Genomic DNA, 22,952 nt, shown 5'->3' on the forward strand with positions numbered 1-22,952 from the left:
TGCCATCTCTGGCAATGAATTTCACAGATTCAGTTCCCTCGGGCTAAAGAAGTTCTTCCTCATCTCTGTTCTAGATAGACATCTCTCTATTCTGAGGCTGTGTCCTCTGGTCCTAGACTCCCCCACTATAGGAAACATCCTCTCCACATCCACTCTATCTAGGCCTTTCAATATTCAGTAGGTTTCATTAAGATTCCCTTCATTCTTCTAACCTCCAGCAAGGCCTTCTGGTACGTGTGAAACCAAGGAATACAAACACAAAGTGTTGTGATATAAACTGAGCCCGGTGTGTTGACATGTCCTTGTCCCTGTGGAACACACCCTTCAGATGGACATTTCCATATCACCAGCCCCTCAGAGAAACACTTCTGTGGAAAAACATCTCTAATCACAAGCCTAGCAGGAAGTAGTCTGCACAAAATGTCTGACACGATCTTGTGGGATGGTTCCTGGAGCAGACACTAAAGTCATTTGGCAGAATGCCTCATTGCCAGAACTCTCAAGCACTCAACAAGGACTTGGTCAGATCCCTCCGTGAAATGCTTTGTGAATGGCTAGATTCTTAGTCCTACCTCAGCCCTCAGGACTGCCTCCAGCACATTCTCAGATTGTTTGTCATTGAAAGCTGATTTTTCTTTTCTGATGCTGATCTGATCCTCTGGGTGAAGGTGTTGCCCCTCAGTTTCCTATTAAATCTCTTCCCTCTTCCTTGTCCTCTGGTTCTTGATTCCACAACCATGGGGAAAAACAGTGTGCTTTCATCCTCTCTGTGTCCCTCATGGTTTGGCATACCTCGATAAGGTCACTGTGCATTCTCCAACACCCTGAGGAATAAAGCCCTAGTCCGCCCAACCACTCTCTATAATTCAGTCTCCGGCAACATCCTCGTAAATCTTTTCACTCCACATGCTGAATGTGTGTTTTGAAATTAGAAGTTAAATGAAAAATAAGCAGTGAGCAAAAGCTGCATTGAACGTGGTCCATCATGACTGTGTGTTGGTGCCCTCCTGATTAACGCCTGGTGCAACTTGAACCCGCATCCCGCGCCCCCCCCCCCGACTGTGCAGCTGTCGGCAGCGTTAGTACAAAGTACTGCGTGGAAGTAAAAGAGTAGATTTTAGCCTCAAGTACTCGGGGTTGGTCGCTGAACAGGATAACAGATGGCTGATGCCTTGGTATAGGCATGTGTATAACTTTCACAATTAATGCATAAGCTTTGAAACTCCACTCAAGTGGATTTTACCAGATGTTGTCACCTTCTCTCTTGGGTGGGAGAGAGAGAGATGTATTAGAGAACCCTAATTCACAGCTTAGTCTCCAGATCCTGAAAGCAGTATTTGCCCCCACAATAACAGATTCCAAACATTTTCACATTGTTGCTTTGGGCTTCTGCTGAGCACGTTTCCAGATGCATTTCAGAGGGCTGCACGGTAGCGCAGTGGTCAGCACGACGCTTTACAGTACGTGCGACCCGTGTTCAATTCCCACCACCACTGTCTGTTAGGAGCTGGTACGTTCTCCCCGTGACTGCGCGGGTTTCCTCCGGGTGCTCCGGTTTCCTCCCACAGTCCAAAGACGTACCGATTGGTAGGTTAATTGGTCATTGTAAATTGTTCAGTGATTAGACGAGGGTTAAATCGGGGGTTGCTGGGCGGCATATTTCAAAGGGTCAATTCTGCGCTGTATCTCAAAAAAAGAACTCCAGTTTATAAATGGACTTGTCAATATGTAAGTATAAAGTTCTTCACCATGTCAGCTCAAAACAGTTTTCTCTGTAAACTGGTCAGTAAATGAATAACTAGCAGTCTGAATCACTTCCTATACTTCCCTCCAAATCACCTTCAAATGACTAATCCGAGGGGGCATAATTTTAATATGACTAGAGGAACCATTGGGAGAGGGTGATGTCAGCGGTAGATTTTTTACACAGAGAGTGGTACGGGCATATGGATTGAGGGTGTAACTGAGGTCAGTACCTATTCCCCAGGGTGGTAATGGTTAATATATGGGGGCATAATTCAGGGTAATTGGAGGAAAGTATAAGGGGGCCGTCAGAGGCAGCTTTTTTTTACACAGACAGTAGAGAGTGTGTGGAACAGGCTGCCAGGAGTGGTGGTCGAGGGGGATACATTTGGGGCATTTAAGAGACTCTTAAGCACATGGACGATAGAAGGATAGAGAGCTATGTGGGAGGGAAGGGCTAGATTAATTTCAGATTAGGTTAAAGGAGGTCGACACAACATTGTGGGCTGCAAAGCCTGCACTGTTGTTCTACGTTGTCAAAACATTCATTGCAGGAATATAGGACTCTGGCAAAGTCAGGGTTAATAAGCACATGCTTAATTGAAGTGCGTTTAGCACTTATACCCCAAAGGAAATGAACCAGGTCAGGATACAGGGGAAAATGTGTCTCACAGAACGATGTCTCAGACAAAGAACGCATTTATAACTTTTTTTGTGTGTTTCTTTGCTGTTTCCTGATGCTGTTAGTTATCCACTCAGCAGTTCCATCCACATACACTTATTTCCTCTGTGTGGGGCACTATCAGCCAGAAGGCTAGCTTCTGGAGTGTGTTTGCTCGTGAAGGAGGTGGAGAGAATGGGAGGGGGCTGTGATTAACTGCGTATAAAACATCCGTTCCCAGCAGACACACTCCATACCCTTCTGGGTGTAATGTTGGGCTCTGAGCTTGCAAAGTAACCAGAAGCTACTTGCAGCAAGAAATCAGCTTTTAAACACAATGGCCACCTTCTGGAGCTTGGTCAACGTTTCCAAAGGACAGCAGTTCACCTTGATGTTGTGCGTCTTGAGTTTGATTGGTGAGTAAAGTATGTGGAACTAAAAAGCAGATGGTTGTTTCCAGAGGTATCAGAAGCTGCAGTCAGTTGCAGTTCTGACAAGAGATGTGCCTTTCGCTTTTCTGCATAAAGGTGACATTTATTTAATGCAAGAATTTCCTCCTAAAGGAGTCAAAAATATTCTTACATACTACAAAAGCAATCACAATAATTTTAGGAAAAACGGTTTGCTTTTAAACATGTTAAAATATAATAATATTGAGAGTTTAATGGCAAGGAATTGGTAATCTTCAAATGGTGAGTTAGTAACTCTAAGTTTTGGTTAGAATTCTGACCAGCTTTTGTTCTGAAGATCCCAACATGTCACTGAATACAGCTTTAATATTTTGCATTCCAAGATTCAAACATATTTTAAGAGTATCATTTTGAAGGAAGTGTTCACTCGAAGTTTTACGGAAACTGTGTACGACTCCCAGCCTCTGCCAATGTTCCTTTTTTAAAAAAAAACCGTGCCAAGCTAACAAAACTGGTGATATACATCGCACGTGCTTGAAGTCTGAACTCAAACAGAAAATATTGGAGGTGCTCGTCTCCTGCGGGGAGGGGAACAGAGAGAATGCTTCAAGTCGACAATCAGTTTCTGGAGCCAAGATAAACTGCGCTGAGCATTTTACATCTGATCAGCTCCTAGTGAGAATTGTAGGCATGTTATCCAATGGATTCCCAATACAGAATAGATTAGGACAACTAAAATCAAGCTCTCTAGTCAATTTCATTCCAGTAATTCATGCAGAAAGTGTTGGGTGTGTGGAATGACCTTTCAGGGGCAGAGGCAGGTACATTAGGGACAGTTAAGGAACTCTTAGATAAATAAACATATGGGTGATAGAAAAATGGACGGTTATGTCTGAGGGAAGGCTTAGGTTGATCTGAGAGTAGGTTAAAAGGTTGGCACAACGTTGTGGGCTGAAGGACCTGTACTGTGCTCTACTGGTCTATGTCCTGTGTTTATACAGATCAGATTACTGAGGGTGTTCAAGGTAGAACAACAACAGAACACAGAATAAAGTGTTACAGTTACAGAGAAAGTGCCATGCAGGTAAACAAAGAAGTGTAAGATCATAACGAGGTAGATTGTGAGGCCAAGAGTTTATCATTAGGGCGGAGACAGATAGGTTCTTGATTAGCCAGGGCATCAAAGGGTATGGGGAGAAGGCAGGGCAGTGGGGATGACTGGAAGAATTGGATCAGCCCATGATTGAATGGCAGAGCAGACTCGATGGGCCGAATGTCCTACTTCTGTTCCTATATCTATGGACTTGTCTTATCATACAAGAGCTCCACTTAATGATCTGATAGGACTGCGGAGTGGATGTCCTGAAACCAGGACTGGCGACATCACCCTTACCCCGTCTGGGTTTGGGTGTAATAGTGGTGTGTACCGTTGATCCATCAGGTCTACCGACCATCACAGAGAATGGCCAATGAAGTGACTGGAGCTCTGGATGTGAAGAACGGGTGGGGTGAAGGGGCAGGTGACGTATTTCCTCTGGTAGCACTGACCCAACGGTTCACAGGGAGAATGATCCTTCAACCGTGAATGGGAGGAGGGAATCTGCACGTGGTGGTGGCGTCAGGCTGGAGGTGGGAATGTGAATGCAGAAGAGGGTCGGGAAAGACTGAAAGGTGGGAAGAGAGGATAATGGACCCCACCCTGGCTCTGGAAGTGAGCAGACACAGGAAACAGGAACTAGCCCAGTATCCTGACAGCTGGTGGTTGAGGATAACGGAATACATTTCCAATATACTGTGGGAAAATCTTCCGTGTGGAGCAGGGTGAGACAGGCAGAATGGAACACAGTCCTTGCAGGAGATGGAGGTGATCAGATATAGTGGCTGACCTGGGCAAGTGGTCAATCATCTGTCCCAGTGCCTGGGGAAAGAATGAAAGATTCAGAGACGGGCTCGTGGCAGAGAGAATTTTTGTTTTGGTTTGGACAGGGCATGGTTAAATATTTATGCTGCGCCGATTTTGTGACTAGAAATAAATTGATATCTGTTGCAAGTTAACTTTGAAAGCTGCAGAGACCTTCTACCAATACAGCAACTCTCCTCTCAGACCTTGGCCCTATGCACACACTAAAAACGTGTGTACCTCCCTAGTGTGGAGACTCCCCCCATCCTTCACACTTCCCACCACTCCTCACCTCTCACTCAACCCCCTCCCCTCAGTCTGGCACATTTCCTCCTGCTGCCACTGCTGAAGTCCAGGGTCTGTCTCCATTCCCAATGCTTCCTAATGTCCAGCTCTTGTTGTCCAGGTTGAAACACCAGTCTGCAGGCAATGTTACTTGGAGCTGGTGTAATTTTTCACCCTCCTCCTGATTGCAAACACAGAAACCAGTAACCAAGTGTACAGGAAATGTTGAGCTATGTTTCACTTTCGGGACATTTAATGTCCGGACCCCCATTACGACGCATGTGTATTTGCCCCTGGTTTGAGGCAGCGATGGTGACTAGCCCAGTGGTTTGCCCCCGATTGTGGGAACAGGTTGCAAATGATGTTCAGGGGAGCCAAAGTGAGCTCACAACATGAGGGTGGGGGAGTTGCACAAGTACACAAGCCTCAAAATTACAGTCTTTAATAGCTTTCAATAATCAATAACATGTGTATTTCAGACAACCAGATGTAACATACAAATGAATCTGAAGCCATATAATATTTTCTCCAGACTATTATTTGGATTACTATAATTACTTGAATTATATGTGTGTATAAACGTTAAAAAAAGGCAGCCTGTGCCTCACCGTCAATGACTGTTGGAGGGTTTCCATGTCCGCACTAATGAGCCAACTCGATAAAGGGGTGTAAGGCGATATCTATTGTGAGCCGAGAGCACTGGGAGTCCACACTCCATCAAACAGACGTTGTGCAGAGGATGTGTTTCCGGCCTATGCTGATTCACTCCACCCAATCTCCAATGAAGACAATGGGGCTTTCACTGGAAAACAGGAAAACAGGGGCAGGAGACCACTTGGCCCCTCAAACCTGTCCCAACATTCAGTATGATCATGGCCGATCTACCCTAGGCCTGTTTTTTCCCCACAAAACTATAAAAATTTATTTACACAAAGTACAAACATTAAGTATTTACAAGACAGTGAATAAATTCAAATTAAAATATGATCACTACTGTCTATAAAACAGTCAATTCCCTGACGGGGCCTAGTGCTCCCAGAAATCCTCCACTGTACCCATAGTGACCGCATGCTCCCTCTCCAAGGACAGCCGGGCATGAACGTATTCTCAGAAAGGGGCAGGCAGTCAGCACTGGAAGGGCCTCGACTTTTGCCATAGTTTTAGGTCAAGAGACGAAAACTGTGCACCACTCCAGGAATGACCTCACCAATTTCCCAGACAACAGCAACAAAACCTCCCTGTTTCTAAACTCCAACCTGTTCACAACAAAAGCCAATGTGCTTTTTCGCCACATGGGCAAGTTGGACATCTGTGCTAACCTTTTCCCAGACAACAGCAACAAAACCTCCCTGTTTCTAAACTCCAACCTGTTCACAATAAAAGCCGATGTGCTATTTCCCCACATGGGCAAGTTGGACCTCTGTGCTAACCTTCTTTGGTTCAAGCACTAGAACATCCAGCTCTCTTTGAACTTTCCTCAATTTACTGAGGGGAACTTTGGCTTGAGATCTAAAACCTTGACAAACTCCTATAACGGTGTAATGACTGGCTGCATCACAGCCTGGTATGGAAACACCAATGCCCTTGAATGGATCCCACTTTCTGTGATGGATGAAACAGAGTTTTACCACTTATGGAGCAACGCACACTAAATGCTGGAGGAACTCAGCAGATCAGGAGAGGAACAAGTAGTTGACATTTCAGGTTGAGACCCTTCACCAGGACTGGAAAAGGAAGGGGGCAGAAGCCAAATAATAAGTTGGGATACGTTAGAAGTTCAAGTTGGCAGGTGATAGGTGAAGCCAGGTGAGGGGGAATGAAGTGAGGATTTGTGAGGTGATGGTTGGAAAAGGTAAAGGGCTGAAGGTGAAGAAACCTGATAGGAGAGGAGAGTGGACCATGGAGAAAGGGAGGGAAAAGGGGCACCAGAGGGAAGTGAAAGGCAGATGAGGAGAAGGGAAGGTTCCACCAAACAATCTGCCTATTAGTCTTCCATCAGGTCCCTCAGCAGGTGAGGACCAACCTTGGTCAATATCCACCGGGAAAAATCAACACTGCTGCTTAAATTAGGCTCTAAAACTGATAACCAGAAGCAACACCACAGACTCTGGCTGAGGAAAGGGAGTAATTCAGACAAGATTCCTCAACCTCCAGCAGTAATTTAAAGATCCGATTGTTTTTACAGTGAAGCAATATGGTATCATTGCTATTCGGGACATGTGTTGTTTAATGTTCATCGGCTAAGTTTGTTCCCCCCACGTTTTCAGATCCTCCACGACGGCTGAGTAGAAACCATTGTTCTGGTGAAGAGTGGCTAGCGCAGAATTTTCTTCAAAAATCAGACCCTCAGGCAGGGCTTTCCCACCACCTGACGAGTTGGAGGTTAAATGTACTCAACATCCCACCGGCACTCATCTGTGGCCGGGCTGCAGCCAAGAAAAGCTCTGCACCAGAAGCCTCAGAAGGCTCCTAAACTTTAGTGAAAACAATATTACTGCACAGCACACCAACTCCATCTTTTCATTGGTTTCCTGGGATTTGTCTCTCCATTTTCTGTCAACGCCAACTGACCTGGAGAAGGTTGGGGTGGGCTGCCACCTTGAACCAAGGCGGTCCACATTATGAAGGGGCTTCCATGTGCTGCTGAGGGGGGAGTTTCAGGTCATAGAATCATAGAATCATTGAACACTACAGCACAGAAACAGCTCCTTGGCCCATCCACTCCATATCATGCTCTTATTCTGCCTTGTCTTATTAAACAACACCTGAACTATAGCTCTCCATACCCCTCCCATCCATGTGCCCCTCCAAATTTTGTTTAAACATTACGATTTAGTCTGCACCCAACACTTCTGCTGTTAGCTTCTTCCACGCCCGTACAGCCCTCTGTGTGAAGGAGCTCCCCCTCAGAATCCCCTCACGTATTTTTACCTTTCACCCTAAACCTGTCAGCACAAGAGATTTTGCAGACGCTGGAAATCCAGAGCAACACACACAAAATGCTGGAGAGACTCAGCAGGTCAGGCAGCATCTGTAGAAAGGAGTAAACAGTCAACGTTTCAGGCTGAGTCCTGAAGAACAGTCTCAAACCAAAATGTTGACTGTTTATTCCTTTCCGTAGATGCTGCCTGACCTGCTGAGTTTCTCCAGCATTTTGTGTGCATGTTATCCTTAACTCATGACCTCTAGTTCTTCTCTCACCCAACCTCAGTGGAAAAAGCCTGCTTGTACTTACCCTATCTATACCCCTCATAATTTTGTATACCTCTATCACATCTCCCCTCCATCCTCCTACACTCCAGGGAATGTAGTCCTATACAATGTACACAAAACGTTGGAGGAACTAATCAGGGTCAGGCAGCACATATGGAAATGAATAAATGGCCAATGTTTTGGGCCAAGACCCTTCTTCAGGACTGAGAAGGAAGGGGGAAGGTGCCAGAATAAAAAGGTGGGGAGAGGGGAAGGAGGATAGTTGGAAAATGATGGATGAAACCAAGTGGGTGGGAAAGATAAAGGGTTGGAGAAGAAGGAATCTGATAGGAGAGGAGAGTGGACCATCAGAGAAAGGGAAGGAGTAGGGGATCCGGGGAGAGGTGATAGGCAGGTGAGAAGAGGTAAAAGGCCAGTGTGGGAAAAGAAGAAGAGGGGAGATAGAGGGAATTCTTTTTTTACTGGAAGGAGAGATTGATGTTCATACCTTCAAGCAGGATACGTTATAGCTCCTCCACCTCATCTTGGTATAGGAGGAGGCCATGGACCGACATATCGGAACGGATATGGGAATCGAAGTTTGGCCACTGGGAAGTTCCACAAAAGTCCTGACCTGTTCAACCTTTTCCTATAACTGAGGTCCACAAGTCCCAGCAATATCCTTAGCTTCTGTGACAATGACAGATCAGCAACAAGTTTGCAATTCAGGATGGCGAGTGCCTTGCTGTTCCAAATCAGAATCAGAGTAGTGGGGTAGTGACCATGGGTTCAACGTCAATTCAGAAATCAGATGGCTGAGGGGAAGACACTGTTCCTGAATCGTTGAGTGTGTGCCTTCAGGCTCCTATACCTCCTTCCTGATGGTAACAATGAGAACAAGGCATGTTCTGGGTGATTGGGGTCCTTAATGATGGATCTGCCCTTTTGAGTCACCACTCCTTGCAGTTGTCCTGGAAACTATGGAAGCTATTGCTCATGATGGAGCGGACTACATTTACAATTCCCTGCAGCTTATTTTCATCCTGTGTTGCAACTCCCCTCCCCACCCCGTACCAGACAGTGATGCAGCCAGTCAGAATGCTCTCTACGGTAAATCTATAGAAATGTTTGAGTGATTTAGTTGACAAACCAAATCTCTTCAAGCTTCTCATGAAATATAACTGTTGTCATGTTGCATCAATATGTTGGGTGCTCAGAGATATTGACGCCCCTGGAACTTGAAATTGCTCACTCTCTCCACTTTTGCTCCCTCTGTGAAGTCTGGCGTGTGTTCCCTCATCTTACCTTCGCCATTGGTCTAAATGCCATTGCCTGCAAGGCTGTTGCTGCCTCCTGCCCTGGTCCTTCTGGCTGGATGATGCATTTTAGGAGGCTGCTGTCTAAGTAGCCTGCCTGAATAACTGCAATGCATCACTGTCAAACGCTTCAGGGGATTAATTATAACAATAGTGACAGGACAGTGTTATATGTTAGAAATCAATGATGGACCAAACACCACAAAACTGAATTATTTATCTCTGGCTCTGCTTTCTGCTTATTACTTTACAACAGTGAATTTACAAAAAACAAAATTTCCTGCTTGAGTTTCTGTGCCCAGTTAACCTCAGATAAAATCATTTCACTCATGTTATCTCGAGGGCTTTATTCAACTTGCTGTTCCTTGCAGAACAATGCAACGTACTCCAAGACATCTGCAGCCTCATTCCCGCCTTAGGACCAGAGCTTGCTAAGAGTTGGCTGGGACTAGTCCTGAAAGGAGACGAAGGCGGTTCAGTCAGCACAACCCTGTAAGATTTTCCAGAGTGAAGCTCGAAAACAAAAAAACAGCCAGGGCTTCACCCTCGGCCCCTTCCCCAACACAAATCTAGTGAGGACTGTTGGCGATGGCATCATTATGGGCACTTCTGCGTAGACAGGCACATGATGATAGATAAAAGTGTAAGGCTATGTAGAAGGGATGGGTTAGATTGATCTCAGAGTAGGCTATAAGGTAGCCACAACATTGTGGCCCGCGGGGCCTGTATACTATGTTGTACTGTTCTCTCTTCTATGTTTGCAAGGCAGAACCAAGCCATCATGTCTGCTGGGATTGTGTTTGACCACCAGTTGATTTGGATTTAATGATCACATGTCCATCGAAACACTGGGGGCGAAGCACCTTGCCCGAGGGTGATCTGCAGTCTAGCGGAGGGAAAGATTGACTTACGTCTCCTTTGGCAGAGATGTATCGCCACCCTGTCACCCCTGTTTAGCCCTTGATGTTTCGATGGAGGCAATGGCAAACCACTTCTGTAGAAAAACCATGATCAAGACCATGAGCGCCCACTTCATAAGACATGGCACATAATGATGAAGATGGCATGGAAACATACAAAGAAATACTTCATTTGCGTTAACAGCCAACACAACGTGAGGATGTGCTGGGGGCAGCCCGCACATGTCACCACACATTCCGGCGCCAGCATACGTGTTCAGCAGCACAAAACGCAGCCAACATACAACAAAGCAGCCAACAACAACAACAACAAAGCAGACCCCTTTCCCCACTTGCACACACGGACCCCAGGATAGTCCATCGCTGGGGCCTCCAACCTCCAGACCTACAATCCTAAAGGCAGCAGGTTTCACCGAGGTGGGTAGGCATCGCAAGTGAGGACGGTGAGTTGAGGGTGGTGTTGGTGAGCAGGTGGTGTTGGGCCAGGAGGGTGGTGTAAAAGTCTACATTGTACTGGCAGAGTGAGAGCCCAGCAGAGAGTGATCCCTCTCAGAAACACCCCCAACCACGTAACTCACCCCGCCCCCCCCCCCCAGACTAGCTGTGGACCCTGCTCCAATGACCAACCTGCTTTGGACTGACTGACCTACCTACCCAGCTCCCCCAAGAACAGAATTATTACATCCCTATCACACAAGGGGCAGAGTTGGGCCACACCTACAGGACTTACACTGTAAACAGGCCAGTGTCCATAACCACCAAGTTTATGCCTCATTCTTAACTTCCAATGAACCTCTGAATCAACATGACCAAAGTTCAAAGTACACTTATCATCGAAGTATGTATGCATCATACGACCTTGAGTTTCATCTCCTTACAGGCAGCCACAAAACAAAGAAACCCCCAAAAAACATTAAAAAATAGAAAACCGTCAAACACCCAATGGGCAGAGAAAAGAAAAAAAAACTCATGCAAACGATAGACATGAGCAAATAACGTTCTGAACTTGAGTCTACAAAGACAGTCCATCTTCAAATCCTTAGTTCAGTGCAGAGCCAAGTAAACGTCATGAGGCTGCGAGCTGAACACAGCCCAGCCCATCACACAAACCAATCTTCCATCCTTGGACTCACTTTACACTGCATGCTGTCGGAGCAGTGCTGCCAGGATAATCAAGGACACGATCCACCCAGCCAACACATTTTTTGTCCCTCTTCCCTCCGGGAGAAGGCTCAGGAGCTTGAAGACTCGTACGGCCAGATTTGGGAACAGCTTCTTTCCAATGGTGATAAGACTGCTGAACGGATCCTGACCCGGATCTGGGCCGTACCCTCCAAATATCCGGACCTGCCTCTTGGTTTTTTTGCACTATCTTACTTTCCCTTTTCTATTTATGATTTATAATTTAAATTTTTAATATTTACTATCGATTTGTACTCCAGGGAGCAGGAAGCGCAGAATCAAATATCGCTGTGATGATTGTACGCTCTAGTATCAATTGTTTGGCGACAATAAAGTAAAGTAAAAAGTACCTCTCCTCGGGCCTAGACACTTTAACCCCTTCAATTTGTCCTGGCGCCTAAATCATCATCTGAACGTGGGGTTCAGTGGCTTCGATACACTCTGGGGCCTGAGCCCTGCAGCCTTGATTCACCCTGTTCCCAGACATCCCACCCTGCAAGAACTGATTTCAGGGAGGTAGCACCATCAATTTGTGGGAGACTTCCGGGAGAGGTGGGATGTCTGCAATAGAGTAGCTCCTTAGCAGCTAGCCAGCTAGTTTAAATAACGTTAGCTATGCTAATGAACGAATGACACCTGTTAAACTCACCTCAGCATGTCCTTTACAGTCTTAACCCACCATGGGCAATAGAAAAGTCACTGTTGCAAACAGTGCAGCGAGCAACACTGTCATTATTTTTGACCCCTATTAGGCAGGGGTACACTTGAGTGTAGTCTGGGGCGATGTATGTTTAATATTTTTTTGGAACACTCCACCATGGCGCGCTCTCGCTCTCGTGCTCTCGCTTGTTTTCTGTCTTGTTCTCCTGTGCTCTCTCTCTCACCTGCTTTCTTTCTCTCTCGCTTGCTTTCTCTCTCGCGCTCTCTCTCTCTCACTTGCTTTCTCTCTCACGCTCTCTCTCTCGCTCTCGTGCCTCGCTTGCTTTCTCTCTTGTTCTCTCGCGCTCTCTCTCTCTCGCCTGCTTTCTCTCTCCCTCTCCCTCTCGCTCGCGCTCTCTCTCGTGGTCACTCTCGCACTCTCTCTTGCTTTTTCTCGCTCACTTGCTCTCAAAAAAATTGATTTCCGTGATATTGTATATAATTTGCGGGCATCAGGGAGCCACTAATCATATGCGGGAGACTCCTGAAACTTCTGGGAGAGGTGGGATGTCTGCCTGTTCCTGACCTTTCCAGTTCGGTCCGATGCTGTCCAACGCCCGTGTATTGGAGAGTCTCTAAGCTAACCTAGTGTCGGGGCAGTGGCCAGTCCATGGAACCCTGCAGCAACTCCAGGACAAGTTGGCACTGTTCCCATGGATTGTGAAAATCAATTATTTTCCCATTATTGCGTTCAGTCTGCCTTGCTGGAGATAGTTAGCTGCCAGTGTGCCGGCACTGGGAGTGTTCCTGTAACCATGACATTGACTGACCTCATCAGCACTGTTCCCATGGCACCAAGACTCTTCCTTCCTCTCGGCTTCCTTGGAACAAATGTGATTAATTCATCTAAAAACCAGGGGACAGTTTATGCCGAAAATAATGTCAACCAGCAGTTGTGTTCAGGCCTCACAGTGACAATGAGGCTTCAACATTCCAACACACCATCGCCAGATTCTGCAACATTCTGATATATGTGGTGCACTATCAATTACTCCAAAAGACTGGAAGCAGAGTAAATACTGAAAGGCTTTTATTTACAGTAAAATAGACCCACATCCATGCTGAATATCTGTCCTGGACTGAGAGGAGGAGCAGTGACACAATCGCCTTTATTCAGGGGTCTGTGGGAGGAGCCATAGGAGCAGTCAGCAGAGGGGCATGTCCAGACAGGTAACCCAGTTACAACCTATATACATGGTTTACCACAATACGATAATCAGATTCCAGTTCTGGTACACAACTGCAGCCCCCTTCTTGGGCTCTCATGGAAACTTGGCTCATTGCCGTCCCCACTAATGGCCACGGGACAAACCAGTGAGGAGGCCACTTTTCATAATCAATAGGCGCCTAGGATTGGTATGACCTGGGGCCCAGACAAACAGGAACGTTTGGAGGCGGTGCAGAGAAGGTGAACCAGGTTGATTCCAGAGATGAGGGGGTTAGACTATGAGGAGAGATTGAGTCACCTGGGACTATACTCACTGGAATTCAGAAGAATGAGAGGAGATCTTATAGAAACATATAAAATTATGAAAGGGATAGATAAAATAGAGGCAGGAAAGTTGTTTCCACTGGTAGGTGAGAGTAGAACTAGGGGACATAGCCTCAAGATTCGGGAGAGTAGATTTAGGATGAAGAAGAACTGCTTTTCCCAGGGAGTGGTGAATCTGTGGAATTCTCTGCCCAATGAAGCAGTGGAGGCTACATCAGTAAATATATTTAAGACAAGGTTGGATAGATTTTTGCCTAGTAGGGAATTAAGGGTTGTGGGGAAAAGGTAGGTAGGTGGAGATGAGTCAATGGCCAGATCAGCCATGATCTTATTGAATGAGAGAGCAAGCTCGACAGGCCAGATGGCCGACTCCTGCTCCTATTTCTTATGTTCTTGTGTAACGTTGTTATGCTCTGACTAAATAAACCCCAAACTTGAGCAAATGCACATAAATACCTTCCATACACAATTGTTGGTCAGCAAGAAATAACAAATCATATACCCTGTAAAGTTATAAGTAAAGCATATTTGCAAATATCAGCTTTATCAAACAGCTAGTAGGAAAAAAAAGGGAAAAATAAAAGGGCCCATTACAGTTAAACCGGTCTAAATGAGCATGACATTGGAGCTGACCTTGAAGTTGTCTTTTTATTCACACGCTGGATCCACGGTCTCCATTCCAAACTTCACTCAAAATCCCTCTCGGACAAATGGGCTGTCTCTCAGGAGTATTGGCCCTTCCTCCTTAAAGCCATTCATCTGCACAAAGCACCTTGTGCAATAGGGACACTATTCCCTATGGCATCCTCGGCCATCTTCTCTCCTGTCTCATCTGTAGCTCTGCAGCTCCCACCAAACAGACCGTGAACCCCACCACTGTCCGTCACAAATCTCTCTCTGCCCAGCTTTCTCTAGAACTTTCTCCCAATTTCACCACCCTGATTGGCTGACACAACATTCCTAAGTTGAACATCATAGCCACTTATCTTTCACCGAAACCCCAGACATGCTATCAGCAGGACACACTGCACCTACAGAAAGCTTCTAAATGAAAAACCCTACAGCATTAACAGTAAAAATCTCAACCAGGGCATTACACAATCATCAGGTTCTGGAACATTCCGATACACAATCATCAGATTCCGTGATATTCTGATACTCAGTCGTCAGATTCTAGTGTGTCCCTGAAATAATCTTTGGAGAAGCACAACTGGTGACTGTTCATTGGTGAAACTCTCCGATTAAACTTTCAATCCCATTCTTCCCTCTGGCTCCAGTATTCCCACTCCCTTTCAGGTTTTACCAAATTCCTTTTGAAAGTTCCTGTAGAATCTGATTAAGCTTCTTTTTCAGATAACAAAATCATGTCTGAATCTTGGAATTTTGGAATGAAGGGATCTTGGGGCCCACAGAAATTGATCCCTCAAAGTTGCTACGAAAGTTGATAAGGTGGTTAAGAAGGTGTAGTGTATGGTGTGGTGGCCATGAAGTAACGTTGCATTTCTATAAAACTCTTATTGGGCCACACTTGGAATATTGTATTCAGTTCTGGTCACCTCAGAAAAGAAAAGAAAGCTGATTTGGTACGGCCACGTAATAAGATCTGGTGGCCTTGCAAAGACCGTTCTGCAAGGAAAAGAAGGAGAGGCAGACAGAGGAAAGGATGGATGGATAACATTAAAGAATGGACAGGGAAAACATTTGTGGTGACCCCGGCTCTGGCACACAACCGCGACAGATGGAACAGACTGGTGCAAAGCTTGTCATGACGGCGCCCCGACGACTCCACCAGGAGTTAAGGGAGAAAGCTTTAGAGAGGGTGCAGAGGAGATTTACCAGCTTTCTGACTGGATCCGAGAGCATGTCTTATGAAGATAAGTTGAACAAGCTGGGGCTTTTCCCTTTGGAGTGAAGGAGGATGATAGAGATGTCAAAATGGTAAGAGGAGTATATCAAGTAGACAGCCAGAGACTTTTTCCCTGAGCAGAAATTGCGAATACAAGGGGGCATAATTTTAAGATGAGTGCAGGAAAGTTTCGGAGGAGGTCTGGGGTAGATTTATTTATTTATTTTCTACACAGAGTGTGGTAGGTGCATGAAATGTGCTGCAGGGGTGGTGGGAGAGGAAGATTCATTAAGGACATTTAAGACACGCTTAGATAGACATATGAATGTTAGAAAAATGGAAGGCTATGTGGGAGGGAAGGGTTAGTTTGTTCTTAGAGTAGGGTTGATGGTCGGCACAACACTGTGATCCACGGGGTGTGTATTGTGCTGTACAGTTCTATGTTTCTATGCCGCTGTGTGTCAGATAAAAACTCACAACAGAGCAGATGAAATTGGTAGTAGTAGTTCAAATCAGTCGCTTTTCATTGCCTGTTTTCAGATCTTCCAGCACCTCCTGCCCCATCCAGTTTACTTCACTCTGTGCCGCTCCTCAGCACCCCTCATGACCTTGAACACTCCACCTCATGCTCACCAAACTTCCCTTGGGTCAAATGACCTCTCCCCTCCTAGCCCGGAACAACCTTCCCTCCTGACCCTGCACAACCTCTGCTCCCGGGGCCATCTGCAAGATCTCCTCCACGCCCCGTCTGGGACTCAGCCCTCTGCGGCAGTCCCCAGAGCTGATCTTAGAGCTCGGACCAAGGCCGCACTCAAGGGCCAGGTCTTCACTCCCTTACGAGCTGGAACCACTCCCTCTGTTCCCCTGACCATCTCCAAGCTGACGTGAGCTCTGGCCCCAGTGGTCTGTTTCAGGACCAGATGTTGGACATGAGCCCTGGACATGATGGCTGGACAGGACACTGGTGCCAGATTGTTTCTTCTTCCAGTGAATCTGGAGGATTTGTCCAGGAACTGCTGGAGGCATTTCCCAGTGCCTGCTGTAGTTAGTTCTGTAGACAGTGCTGGACCCTATTCCAGTTTCCACTGTAGGTAATTTTGTGAAGAATATTGAAGGCATTTCCCAGTGCCCACTGAAAGTATTTTTGTGGACAATATTGAAGACATTTTCCAGTGCCCACTGTAGGTGTTTTTTTTTTGTGGACAGTGCTGGAGGCATTTTCCAGTGACCACTGTAGGTAGTCCAGTTCTGAGAACATAAAGGAGGGCAGCAGATGGAATTTAATGCAGACAAGTGTGAGGTGTTGGGTGGACAAACCAGAGTAGGGCTCACACAGTGAATGTTAGGGCACTGAGGAATGAAGTAGAACAGAGGGACCAGCGAACACACTAAGACAGGTACATGGATAGGGAAGGTTTAGAAAGTTATGGGCCAGAGACAGGTCACTGGGAATCTTCGTTGGCATGGACCAGTTGAGCTGAAGGAATGGTATGACTCTGTGATTCTGGTCCGTTGGACTCACTGGCCTGTCAGTCCCTGCTTTGAACCTGCAGCCCTTCTTAGATATAGGCACAACCTTGGCTGCCTTCCACTCTTCCAGTACCTCAGCCTTGGTGTATGATGATACAGGGCCCAACAATTTCTTCCATGAGTTCCCACAACTTCCTAGGGATGGTATGAGAGACTAGTTTTTCACTGTACATATGAATCAATAACAAACCAATCTACCAGCTTACCAACTTAATGTGATGTTTTTCTTCAACCTCAGTCCAATGGAGCTGTCACTGTTCTGGAGAGGGCATGGAAGCCAACAAGATTGCAAACACTTCAGGTGAGTCCGGGAGTGGCTGTCATCCAGGACCGCTAATGATGTTGTGTAGTTAACTATATGTTGTACTCTTTATGCACTTTATGCCATCTTCGACATCTAGAGAATAGTTTTTATCATCTATTAAGACGTACCAGTTTGTTAGGTTAATTGGTCATTATAAATTGTCCTGTGATTAGGCTCTGATTGTAATCAAGGGATTGCTGGGTGGTGTGGCTCGAAGGGCCAATGCCACTTTGTATCTCAATAAAAAAGGATATTTTTAAAAAATATAATTTTATGCGCTGCATGTGATACACAGTATGTACTGTGTTCTGGACTTTGGTCCCAGAGGAACGATGTTTCATTTAGCTTTAACATGTGTGTGGTTGAATGACAATAAAGTGAGCTTGAAACAGCATCACAGACTCATCGCATGAGATGGGTTCAGTGAATAGAATAGTTTGCAGTCAGAATTCGGTGGACAAATCTATTGCTATTGCTGTCGGAGATAACTTGAATGTCACAAATTTATAAATTAACCTTAACAATACACAGTTTAAAACCTGTAATTAAAAACAGCAATATATCAAGCAACACACATCAAAGTTGCTGGTGAACACAGCAGGCCAGGCAGCATCTCTAGGAAGAGGTACAGTCGACGTTTCAGGCCGAGACCCTTCGTCAGGACTAATTAACAGTTAGTCCTGAAGAATGGTCTTGGCCTGAAGCGTCGACTGTACCTCTTCCTAGAGATGCTGCCTGACCTGCTGTGTTCACCAGCAACTTTGATGTGTGTTGCTTGAATTTCCAGCATCTGCAGAATTCCTCGTGTTTGCGAATATATCAAGAATTCCGCCACAGGTGTGAAGAGAACAAAATACGTTAATTTTCTGGGCCGCTGAATTGTTATCCACTTTACGTCTGATTTGTACATGAGGAGTCTTTAAGAACAGAAAATAATTTCTGTTTGAAGATGAGTTGTTAGATGAAGCAGAGAGGTATTTAGTCCTGCTTCTTTAATCCTTCTATAATTGTTAACGGGAAATGCAGAGGGAACCTGCTGAGGGTTTCTGCCATAAACACTCGATACCTACTGCCTGAAGGTAGGTGAGTTGCCTTTCAGAAAGTTGTTGGCACACCCGCCCACACATTAAAGTTCACTAGAGAGAAGGCTCCAACTAATCACCTTGTAAACTGTACCAGCTTCCAGGGCCCGCATGTCTGAGAGACCTGGCCTGCCTCCAAGAGTTACTCCAGAGATACCAAAACAAAAACAGATTGTGTAACAGAGTTCCGATTAATTCCCTCTTACTGCTGGTTTTGTCAGTCTTTTTGAATCCATCTTGGAAGCCAGAACATTAATTTTCTGAGCTTTAGTGGTAGGTTGGCCTGTGCTAGTATCTCAATAGGCAGACAACTCTTTGTTCACTCTCTCTCTCTCTCCCCCTTTATCTGTCTCAGTGTGTCTCTCTCTCTTTCTGTCTCTCGGTGTGTGTCTCTCTGTCTGTCTCTCTCTCAGTGTGTGTCACTGACCCCTTCTCTCTCTCTCTGTCTCACACACAGACACACACACGCACTGCAACCTCTCCCAGAGCTGCCCACCACATACACACAGACGTACAACCAAGACTTTACCAAAAGTTGAAAAACTGACAAGTCCCAGAACTGAAGTCCCTGCGGGATGGTTTTGGAACGCTGTACCAGCCAAGTGCTGAACAGACTACTAGACCTATGCTCGCTGATCCAACGATTTGCCACGTAAACACACACACACACACACACACACACACACACAACCACCATCAACAGCACATTCCCCAATGGTCCCACACACCTCTACCACCCCATACACACACACACACTGAGCAGGCCTTCCCCACAGGACCACCCCACACACACACTTCCCACCAGCCTCCCCCATACACACACACCCTGCTCTACCCCCTCATCCAGACATGAGGGTGCCTTACAGCACGCCACCTGCCTTTGGAACAGATGCAGGAGCCCCGTCAGGTGAACTTCAGTGCAACACCAGTGCCTGTCCTGATAGAGGGTTCATGATATGTGTTCAGCAGGACTGGGATTGATCCCAGAAACAGTTCCGGTCTGAGTTCAGGATGAGGGTTCTCGTTCCCTGCTGGCACCATCATGACCACATGGCATGCGTTGCTTCATTTTACCAGCAGATATTTGCAAAGTTGTCGAGTGTCTGCTCACCAACAGACCAAATTCCATCAGTTCCCAAATCTCTACTCACTGACAAACCAAATTCCATCAGTCCCCGAATCCCTGCTCACCAACAGACCAAATTCCATCAGTTCCTGAATCTCTACTCACTGACAAACCAAATTCCATCAGTCCCCGAATCCCTGCTCACCAACAGACCAAATTCCATCAGTTCCTGAATCTCTACTCACTGACAAACCAAATTCCATCAGTCCCCGAATCCCTGCTCACCAACAGACCAAATTCCATCAGTTCCTGAATCTCTACTCACTGACAAACCAAATTCCATCAGTTCCTGAATGTCTGCTCACCGACAGACCAAATTCCATCAGTTAGTAGTTTAAACATTACAGATGAACCTTATCACAGACCTGAAAACAAACAATGTCGTTTGTGTCAAATCAAATCAGCGAGGATTGTGTTGGAGGTGCTCTGCAAGTGTTGCCACGTTTCGGGTGGCAAGACATCATGCCCACAACGTTCTACCTCTTCTTTATTTATTTGTTTATTGAATTTCATAGCATAATAGGCTTCTCCCGCCCTTCGAGCCACACCACCCAGCAATCCCCGAAATTATCACTAACTTAATTATAGAGCAATTTTACAATAATCGATTAGCCTACCAACCGGGATGTCTTTGGACCGTGGGAGTATGCCAGAACATCCTAAGGAAACCCGCATGGTCATGGGGAGAAGGTACAAACTCCTCACAGAGAGTGGCAGGAATTGAACCTGGGTTGCTGGTGTTGTAAAGCATCGTGCTAACCACTACATTACCATGCCACCCCCCAGGAGTCTTTGGAGTGTGGGAGGAAAATGGAGCACCAAGAGGAAACTCACATGGTCATGGTGAGAACATACAAAAAGTTCAGAGTAAATGATTTTCAAAGTACATGTATATCACCATATAATACCCTGAGGTTCATTGTTTTGTGGGCATAATCAGTAAATCCATTGACTAATAACTATAACAGAATCAATGAAGGACCTCACCAAATTGGGCGTTCAACCATTGTGCCAAAAATAAACTACAAATAAAAAAGGAAAAAGTAATAATAATAAATAACCAATAAATATCGAGAACATGTGATGAAGAGTCCTTGAGAATGAGTCCATAGGTTGTGAGAACATTTCAATGACTGGGCAGTATTGAAACCCAACCCTGCATCTAGTTGCTATAAAGCATTGTGTTAACTGCTTCATTACCATGCCGACCACAAACGGTACTGAGAGGGTGAGTTGAGGCTTTATAAGGCACTGGTGAAATGGAAGATCAGACTTGATGAGCCAAATTGCCTAATTTTTTAAAAATTTATTCATCTTATGGGATGTGAGCATCGCCAGCTGAGCCAGCATTTATTTCCCATCCCTAGTTGCCCTTGAGAAGGTGGTGATGAGCTGCCTTCTTGAACCGCTGCATTCCCCGAGGTATAGGTACACCCGCAGTGCTGTTAGGGAGGGAGTTCCATGATTTTGACCCAGTGACAATGAAGGAATGGCGATATGTTTCCAAGTCTGGATGGTGAGTGACTTGCAGGGGGATTTCCAAGTGGTGGTGTTCCCAGGTATCTGCTGTTCTCATCCTTCTAGATTGTAGTGGTTGTGGGTCTGGAAGGTGCTGCCTTAGGAAGTTTGGTGTGATGTTACAGTGCATCTTGTACATAGTACACACTGCAGCAACTGTTCGATTGTAGAGGGATTGGTGTGGAAGGGGAACCAATCAAGTGGGCTGCCTTGTACTGGATGGTGATGAGCTTCTTGAGTGCACTCATCCAGGCGAATGGCGAGTATTCCATTACACTCCTGACCTGAGCCTTGTAGAGGGTGGACAGGCTTTGGGGAGTCGGGAGGTGAGCTACAAGCCACAGGATTCCTAGCCTTTGACCTGCTCTGGTAGCCATGGTGTTTATATGGCTAGACCAGTTCAGTTTCCTGTCAATGGTAAACCCCAGGATGTTGATAGTGGGGGATTCAGTGATGGTGATGCCACTGAATGTCAAGGGACGATGGTTAGAGCCTCTCTTGTTGGAGATGGTCATTGCCTGGCACTTACGTCGCTTGAATGTTACTTGTCAGCCCAAGCCTGGATATTGTCCAGGTCCTGCTGCATCTGGGTATGAACTGCTTCACTATCTGAGGAGTCACGAATGGTTCAGAACATTGTGCAGCCATCTGCGAACATCCCCACTTCTGACCTTATGACAGAAGGAAGATCATTGATGAAGCAGCTGAAGATGGTTGGTCCGTGGACACTTCCCTGAGGAACTCCTGTAGTGATGTCCTAAGGATGAGATGATTGACCTCCAACCATCACAGCCATCTTCCTTTGAGTCAGGTGTGATTCCAACCAGCGGAGGGTTTTCCCCCTAATTCCCATTGACTCCATTTTAGCCAGGGCGCCTTAATGCTGTACTCAGTCAAATGCTGCACTGATGTCGAGGGCTATCATTCTCACCTCACCTCTGGTATTTAGTTCTTTGGTCCATGTTTGGAACAAGGAGGTGATGAGATCAGGAGGTTGTTGGAAGCCAGACTGGGCTCCTATATTTCTGCTCCTATATCTTATGGTCATTTAGTCTTATGATCTGTATACCTCCTGTCTTGCTCCTTAGATGTGAATTCAACGACTGCCAACACAACGCAATACTCCAATGTCACCACAAGCACTGAGTCAATTCCTCTTGGGAGCACCTCCATGTTTAGGATCTTAACTGACATCACAGTGTCTGCTGTGGAACGCCAGATGGACCTACACGATTCACCCAGCCAAAGTGGAGAAAAATCCCAAATACAGGTAAACCAGTTGTTGGTAACATTATTCACTCCGAATGGGAGAACAGAGAGGCGTCGTTCAACACTCTATATTCCATATGACAGGTATATGTAGATAGGGTACATATGTGCAAGCTTTCCCGGTAAGGTTAGGTGAGACTAGGTCATGGGCTAAGGGTGGAAGGTGAAATATTTAAGTGGAACATGTGGGAGAACCTCTTCGCCCAGAGGGTGGTGTGACTGTGCCCAGTGCAAGTGGTGGATGCAGGTTTGATTTCAATGTTTAAGAGAAGTTTGGATAGGTAAATGATTGGGAGGGGTACAGAGGCCTATGGTGCATGTGCAGGTTGACGGGACTAGACAGAACAACAGTTCGGCATGGACTAGATGGGCTGAAGGGCTTGTTTCAGTGTGGTAGCACTCCATGACCCTAAAACATCCTGGTGCCACCACTTGGAAATTCCCCTCCAAGTCACGATTCCTATAGCATAGTGGCCA

At 46.0% G+C, this 22,952-nt stretch overlaps 1 protein-coding gene across 1 annotated transcript in view; it reads left to right on the forward strand.

Annotated features, from left to right (window-relative positions):
- The first annotated feature begins 2,557 nt into the window (after positions 1-2,557).
- LOC134355878 (uncharacterized) overlaps positions 2,558-22,952 on the forward strand; it is a 65,214-nt gene continuing 44,819 nt past the window's right edge. Inside the window, exons 1-3 of the mRNA XM_063066394.1 lie at positions 2,558-2,820; positions 17,415-17,477; positions 22,295-22,476. Coding sequence (XP_062922464.1) covers positions 2,742-2,820; positions 17,415-17,477; positions 22,295-22,476 — 324 coding nt within the window. The 5' untranslated portion in view covers positions 2,558-2,741. The remainder of the gene's footprint in view (positions 2,821-17,414; positions 17,478-22,294; positions 22,477-22,952) is intronic.

The sequence above is a fragment of the Mobula hypostoma genome, chromosome 13 (assembly GCF_963921235.1).
Source record: "Mobula hypostoma chromosome 13, sMobHyp1.1, whole genome shotgun sequence".
Lineage (NCBI taxonomy): Eukaryota > Metazoa > Chordata > Chondrichthyes > Myliobatiformes > Myliobatidae > Mobula > Mobula hypostoma.